Raw genomic sequence first — 7627 nt, forward strand, 5'->3', positions numbered from 1 at the left:
GGTGTCACATGCTGTAGTAGGTGTGCACACACTGGACTGTGGGTGTCTGTACCCTGTGACTGCACCCACATGGGCCGTCCCTCTGGTCTGCCCTGAGCCAAAGCTGTGGGTGGATCATTTGTAAGTTTGTGGAGTGCGCATAGCTGTCTCTCTGGTGGACTCATGTTGTTGGTGTGTCCCTCGCCAGGATGTGTCTGGTTCTGCCTGTGGTCGGTGTGCTCGAGGGCGGAGACCGTGTGACCCTGTGCCTGTTGCTGGGTGTGTTGTGTCCAATGCTTGTTCATGCAGGTTGGGTGAGGCGTGTGACCCAGGAGTGTCTTGGCTGGTTTACACGTCTTCACCAGGTGTGTGGCTGCGGGCTGGGGTATCTGATGGTTGGTGGGGGTTTTCTGGGCGGGTCTGTTGGGCAAGGGTTTGTGCGCATGGGACAAGGTGTCTGTCTCACTGTAGTTTTACAGGCCTGTCACCTGTGTCAGCGGACAGGGGTGTAGAGCTGGGTGTGACTCTCTCTGCCTATGGCTTGTGAGTGTAGATGGGGCGTTTGCATGTGCTAGTTGCCACGCTGGTGTCCTGGCTGCCACCGGTGTGTGCACACGTCCTTTTCAGGCCTGGGGTAGTCCCAGAATCACTCATGTAATGCCTCTCACCCATCCAGCAGGGTGGGCTCTAAGGAGTGGGGGGCGGGGCAGTAGACCAGCCCTTCCATCCCGCATCCCACCTTCCATCTCTCCCAGAATAAGCCGCCTCTTCAATGGCACCGAGCCCATTGTCCTGGACAGTTTGAAGCAACACTATTTCATCGACCGGGATGGGGAGATTTTCCGCTATGTTTTGAGCTTCCTGCGGACATCCAAACTGCTGCTTCCTGATGACTTCAAGGTAAGTCCGCAGCCTGCGGCTCCCCGGCACAGCCTGTGCGGTGGCATTACACAGGGGACGCTGTGACTTAATAAGCGGACCCATGGTTGTCATGGCAACCATAAAAACTTAAACGATGGAGCCGAGGGCTAAATCAGTTTTTCTAAACTAATTTTGTTTTCTCACATTTTTAGCTTATTTATCAGGGTGTAACAACAATTAAGCAGCGACAGCAAGCGCTTACCCCAGTTGTATGCTGAAGGACCGTCTTGTGCTGGAGTTACAGGAGTTAGAGGTTCCCAAAGCTGGTCCTTGTCGGCACTTGGCAGAGGGAACACCCTGATCCACACCAAAAAGAACTTTAAACAAAAGTTCTCACCCCCCGGTCCTGGGATGAGCCTGTCTGCAGCAGCCAACCTGGTTCTGAGAGTTCTGCCTCCAGGGTTGGATTCCTCTGTGGCTCAGGGATCCCAGAGGCAGGAAATCCAGGCTGGGGCTACCCCAGCTCCAACCAGCAAATGTCCTTCCTTCTGGCACCCAGAGGACCCAACGATGCCAGCAACTGAACTCAGGCTAAAAATGCAGTGGGGAGAGGCAGACATAGGTCCTGTGCTCACAGTGGTTATAGTTTATGGGATGGTAGATGTTGAACAGAAAACCACTTAAATTCCACAGGGGCAGAGAAACAGGAAGTACGGTGAGAGGGAACCACAGGGAAGCTGGCCTGGGTGGGTTTGGAGGGAAGGGTGTTTCTCTGGGTGATGATGGAGAAACAGAGGCAGAAGGGTATGAGGGTCTTGGGGGTGAGGAGCAGCGAGGGTAGGGAGCTAGATAGGTGGCAGCCTGGGGCTGTGTGAACTGGGAGGGGAAGAGCAGGAAGAGGCTGCAGACTGTGTCCGGTCCTCGGTCCTTGCACTCTGGGTGTTTTGCCCTGAATGCAGAGGGAGGGTGAGTAGGGGCAGGACCCTCAGATCTGTTGTGTGAAGGATGTGGAGGGAGCAGGAAGGTGGAGGCAGCGAAGGTGGAACAAAGTGGTCGATTAGATTCACATTTGGGAAAAAGATGCAAAAGCCACAGTGTGGATAGCGGGGGTCAGGGGGCTTGGGGATTCCCCTGACCTGAAGCTTGAGCCCTGAGTGGATGTGTGGAGGCCCAGGGTAGAACAGGCTGAAGCATTCCACGCCTATTTGGAAGAACTGGTGGGGTGTCTGGGGGAGGTATTCTGGGTTTTGAGGAAGGATGTGGGGGTTGCTGGTTTGCAGATATCATTTAAAACCTCTAGTGGATGAGAACTGGGGCCCGGCATGAAGCTGTGATGAACTCTTGTGGTTCTTGACAGGATAGGCTCTTGACGGCAGGCCTGGGGTGACTCTGAAGGCTAGGGTCAGTCAGCAGGCAGAGGGACTTAGGGCCAGCGGTGTGGGCCCAGCTTTGGGGATTGGGCTTCCTTGCCTGCCCCCAGGGCTCCTCAGGCTCACCAGCGGGACTTGAGCCGAGTGGTCTGGTCATGGGTCATCAGCTGCTCAGGGCTAGGGTGGGTGTGGTTGGACATGTGTTTGAGGGGGCAGGGGACCAATGTCAGGGCCTTGAGGGGAGGTCAGTGTGAGCCCGCCAGCCCGGGGTTGAGCTGCTGGTGAGAGGTGGGGCCCCACCCCAGACACCTCCTCACACTGCTGGCGAAGGCAGGGAGCAACCTTGCTGACCTTTAAGCTTCACCCACTCTTTGAGCTGCGTGATAACATCCATTTTATAGATGGGGAAACTAAGGCTCAGAAAAGGTCTGGTAGATGCTGCTGCTGCTGAAAATCCAACCCAGGCAGGTCCCTTTCTCCTCCCTGTAGGACAGTGAGCATCTCCAGGGAGGGAGGCCGGGGCTGCCTTGTGCCCACCCCAGCCTGTCCTCTCAGGGAAGGCAGCGGGTCCCCAACCATCCACACAGCCTCAGGCTCCTCTAGTCTAGCCTCCAGGTCTTTCTAGAAACTTCTCTGTGCTTCGGGGGAGGGGGATAAAGCTGCTCCCGTGGCTTTGGGGCCCGATGGAAGGGCTTATGGGGTCTGGGACAGGTGCACACCAGCCACTGCCATTGGGCGGAGGCCAGAGATTTTGGGGGACACACTCACCGGAGCCTCACTTTCCCCATCTGTACAATGGGGACAACCATCCCAGCCCACATTGTGCTGGGGGTGGGGATGGGGGCACAATTCCCCTGGACTTTGAGCGGGAGTGGGGCGCGGAGCTCCGGAGCCCGAAGGGCGGACCCCCACCGCCCCCACCGTATGCACATGCCTGCAGGACTTCAGCCTGCTGTACGAGGAGGCGCGCTATTACCAGCTACAGCCCATGGTGCGCGAGCTGGAGCGCTGGCAGCAGGAGCAGGAGCAGCGGCGCCGCAGCCGGGCCTGCGACTGCCTGGTGGTGCGGGTCACGCCGGACCTGGGCGAGCGGATCGCGCTCAGCGGCGAGAAGGCCCTCATCGAGGAGGTCTTCCCCGAGACCGGGGACGTCATGTGCAACTCGGTCAACGCTGGTTGGAACCAGGACCCCACGCACGTCATCCGCTTCCCGCTCAACGGCTACTGCCGGCTCAACTCGGTGCAGGTGAGGGCCGGACTGCCCCTGCCTCCTCCCCCACTGCCTCCCTGAAGCCCTGGGGCAGCGGCAGAGGGAGATTGGTGTGGGGGGGAGGCCGGGTCCCTGGGATGGCGAGGCCCTCCGTGCCATCTTACAGAAAAGGCAACAATGTGTCGATGCATAATTTATGTCCCGCTCATAATTAAATGATGGCGCCTGGGGGATGGACTTAAAAAAATTGATCTGTGCTTTTTTTTTTTTTCCAAAAGGATGTTCTATAAAAATGGCCTAGAGTATTTTCAACAAAGTGTGCTTCATTTGACACCCAGAGTCTGACTTTGGCTTCAAATTAAACCCAGGCAGTAGGAGCAGCAGGTCAGAGGCTGAGAGTGGAGGCGGTTTGGAGCCCCCTTCCTCATCATGCTGACCTGGGGCCACCAGCACCCACGGCACAGCTTCCCAGAGCATTTCTAGACTGGTTTTCCCCACGTGGGTCTAAGAGTTGGAGAGCCCCAGATGGAGTGGGGGCCTATTTTCCGCAGGCTCTTCCAGACCCAAGAGCAGACTCCTGCTTCAGGCTTGGTTGGGGCAGAGCGCTCTTGGTAGGGAAAACTGTAGGCTGTCCTTCAGAACTTGCTAGTTAGTTGCAGGACACGGGTGTCAGACACAGTGACTGAGCCTCCCTCTCACAGAGGCACAAACCCATGTGGACATGGAAACCTGCAGAGATGGGAGAGAACTCCTCTCCACCGCGAGCTCCCTTGAGCTGATCAGGCCCCAGGCCTCAAACCATCTGGGATTCCCAGCTCAGGGAAGCAGGTGGCTGCCCCGAGGCCAGGGGCCGGGTCTCTGTTGCTGGGGCCTCAGTGGGGGAGGGGGACCCAGGACCATGTGTCTGGGAGAGAGGGGCCCAGTCAAGGTTGTGGACCCCCGAGGGCAGTGGGATGGCACCCATCCAGGTTTTATCTCTTAAGGGGCCCTGGCCCTTCTGTGGCTGCCCCGCTGGTGTCTGTGCCCAGACCCCTGTCAGGAGAAGGGGTCTGGCAAGTGCCCACCTGCCCACCAGGCCCCGGGGGGCAGATTGTTGCGGCTGGGCTTTGCTGACCCCTGTTTCTTCCCTGGCAGGTCCTGGAGAGGCTCTTCCAGAGGGGTTTCAGCGTGGCTGCATCCTGCGGGGGGGGCGTGGACTCCTCCCAGTTCAGCGAGTATGTGCTTTGCCGGGAGGAGCGGCGACCACAGCCCACCCCCACTGCCGTCCGAATAAAGCAGGAGCCCCTGGACTAGGCCCTGCCTCAGTGTCCACCTGAGGCCCCTTGGCCCTAGGGACACCCCCAGGGACCTGGAAACAGTGCTGGGGAGTTCTGCCTACGCCTGCTTAGCAGTGGGCATGAGACTGAGGGTGGGGCCGGAGGGTCCAGAGCCGGCCTGGGGAGCCCCAAGGCCCAGGGCATCATAACAGAATGTGGGATGCTGGAGGCATGCCCACCAGAGGACCATGGATGTGACCCAAAGATGCCGAGGGGGGAACTCCGCCACCAGTCATCTGGGCCCCTGGGCTCCCAGCCTGGTACAGCACCCTGGAGGCTCTGTATGTGCAGAGGCAGGGTCAGCAGAGGCCTCCCCGGTCCACTCCAGAGGAGCTGTCCGTCTTTCTCCATGCGGCAGACTCCAGTGGGTCTCTTGCGTCAGAGATGGCTTATTTTTCTACAGTATTTAAGACAGAAGTAACTGTCAGTGCACAAGTCAGAGAGGCCGACAAGGACCCCTGCTTCTTTATCTGGTGCTCAGCTCAGTGGGACACGGCAGCACGTCTGTGTGGGGGCGGTGGAAGAGCTGCGGGACCCTCTGCCCGGGTTCCTGCAGAACAGGACTTGGAGACTCCTGGTCCCTGCTCTAGGGACAGAGGGCAGGCATGGCAGTGCCATCGGGGCTGAAACACGGCCCCACGGGGTGGGGCTGCTGGGAGGAGGGTGGTATGGGCGTGGGGGAGGGACCACTCTGGGACCGTTCGAGACCCTGTCTTTGCTGCCGCTTGGGGCACAGGCCACTCTTGAGCGTCACTTGACCTACTCATGCCCGGGGGCTTTGGTTTCTATCTGTGTGCACCCTCACGGGCTCTGAGAGGAGTCACTCCCCGTCGGGATCAGCACCGGGGCCACGCTGCATCCTTACCTCAGGAATGGGCCCCATGGTGGAGGAGCCCATCTGTCAGCAGCATCCTCTGGGTCCCCAGCTCAGGAAGCCGTCCTCCACTCTGATTTTCCCACACTCACCTGCATACTGAATTTTTAAACTATGGTTACACTAGTCTGCCAGTAAGACCTGGACACAGTCAGACCTTGGGTTCTTGGCCCCAGATTCCAACGAGGACTGCCTGCTGGAGTCCTCGCAGACCTGCTGCCTCCCAGATGACAGGCCCAAAGATGGATACCCCCTGTCTTGTCACACTTCCCCTCCCCAGATGGCTCTTCCCCAGGGGGTGGAGAAACTGCAGAGAACTGCTGGGCGGGTGGGGCGTCCCGGCCGGCCCCACCCCTTGTACGATGCCTGTAGACTTGTATATGATTCCTTTAATATTGTAAAGATGCTGATGTACAATTGTCGTGTGTTTGTGTAAACACATTATGTTCCTAGTTCATGCCATAAATGATGCTATAAAGCGAAAGACTGAGGCTCCGTCCTGTGCCGAAGCGGGAAACCAGATTCCAGCATTCCGTGCCCAGCAGGGAGGTTTGAGGATGAGATTCCTTGGGTTCCAGGGAGGAAAAACCAGCGGTGGTAGTTGGGGGAGGGGCAGGGACAAGGGTCCCGAGCTGGCTGTTATTTATTGCTTTGGGGTGTTTCCTCACGGCTGTACCTTGTCCCCTCTGGGCAGCACAGTTTCTGAATTCTGATTCACAGCCCCTAACCAGATACAAGCTGGGGGAAGGCAGACCAAAGGTGTCCGGGGGAGCTTTTGAACCCAGTTTTCAGCGTTTGTGATTTTTCCCTCTGGTTTTTTTGGTTGAGGGTTGACGTCCTCTTTGGAGCACCACAGAGCGGTAGGAGAAGGTGGCAGTCCCTGGCCCAGGTCAGCCTGGGGACATGCAGCCGGCGAAAGCATGGGGAGCTGCAGGTCCCCCTAGGTCGGGGGGTTGCAGGGGGAGGAGTTGGAACGTATTCACAAGACGTCCACTTTTAATGAGCCCGTTTGTATTTTCCCTCAAAGTTCTTATGTTCTAACTAAGCAAGGACCTTTTCCCCTGCTGCTAGGGGCCACCAACCTCGTACTGCCTGGAGGGCATGCACAGCCACTCCTCCAAGGCCACAAAGCTGTTGCCATCCCACCATAGAGTGAATTTGCTGGACAGATTTGCCAGCCTTCTTTGCTCAGCAACATGCCTACAGTTGGCACATGGGCATTTTGGCTTCTGAGGTTCACATCTGAGAGGAGGAAGAAGTGTTGTGTTTATTAGAAAGGAAGTCTGGTGAAAACAGCTCAGTGGCGCGTGCGTTTATGGATTTTTCTGGCATGATAGCCAGCATAGTTGCCCATTGGTGGAGATCCCCTAACATTTTCAAGCAAACCATCTTTGATTAAACCATTGTGCTAAAAAAATAAATAAAAAGAGTAACTACCTTACTGAATGTTACTCTTAATTATTTCCTTACTAATTAAGTCAAACCAGGAAGTTTGATTTTATATAATCTAGGGAATTTCTAAATTTGTAGAGAAATACTGTGTTCCCAAAGAAATGCTAAAATTCTAAGAAAGTCCCCATAAACAATAAGTAAAAACATTTTTATACTTCCTGGAATGAATACACTAGATTGTAAGTCATCTCTTGATCACAAACCAGCAGTATAAATGTTACTTCTGCTCTTCATAAATTATTCTTGATTATAAGCAACTGGACAGATGACTGTGCCAACACTTCCCTGTTTCCCACCAGACCTCTCTGCCTGTGCAGGAGAGAATTTGTCAAAGCCACAGCAGGAGATGTTGGCCACTGCCTGATCAATGGGGCTCAAAACCAGGTCACAACACTATTATCTTAAAAAAATTTTTTTTTTCCCGAAGCTCCCACTTGACTGTGTTCCATAGAATAAATAAAGGATATTTTATAAATTATACACCTAGCTGTAGCGCTTTGTTTCTGATCCACCGAGGCAGCCACAAAAAGGTACTCTGGTGTGGATTACTCTGGAGCCCCCACAC

At 55.9% G+C, this 7627-nt stretch overlaps 1 protein-coding gene across 3 annotated transcripts in view; it reads left to right on the forward strand.

Annotated features, from left to right (window-relative positions):
- Positions 1-6094, forward strand: part of KCTD15 (potassium channel tetramerization domain containing 15) — a 14784-nt gene extending 8690 nt beyond the window's left edge. For all 3 annotated transcript variants that reach the window (XM_010848946.1, XM_010848947.1, XM_010848945.1), the window contains exons 5-7: positions 735-879; positions 3151-3456; positions 4555-6094. In XM_010848946.1, coding sequence (XP_010847248.1) covers positions 735-879; positions 3151-3456; positions 4555-4713 — 610 coding nt within the window. In that variant the 3' untranslated portion in view covers positions 4714-6094. The remainder of the gene's footprint in view (positions 1-734; positions 880-3150; positions 3457-4554) is intronic.
- The last annotated feature ends 1533 nt before the right edge of the window (positions 6095-7627 follow it).

This window comes from Bison bison, unplaced genomic scaffold (assembly GCF_000754665.1).
Source record: "Bison bison bison isolate TAMUID 2011002044 unplaced genomic scaffold, Bison_UMD1.0 scf7180017864280, whole genome shotgun sequence".
NCBI classification, from domain to species: Eukaryota; Metazoa; Chordata; class Mammalia; order Artiodactyla; family Bovidae; genus Bison; species Bison bison.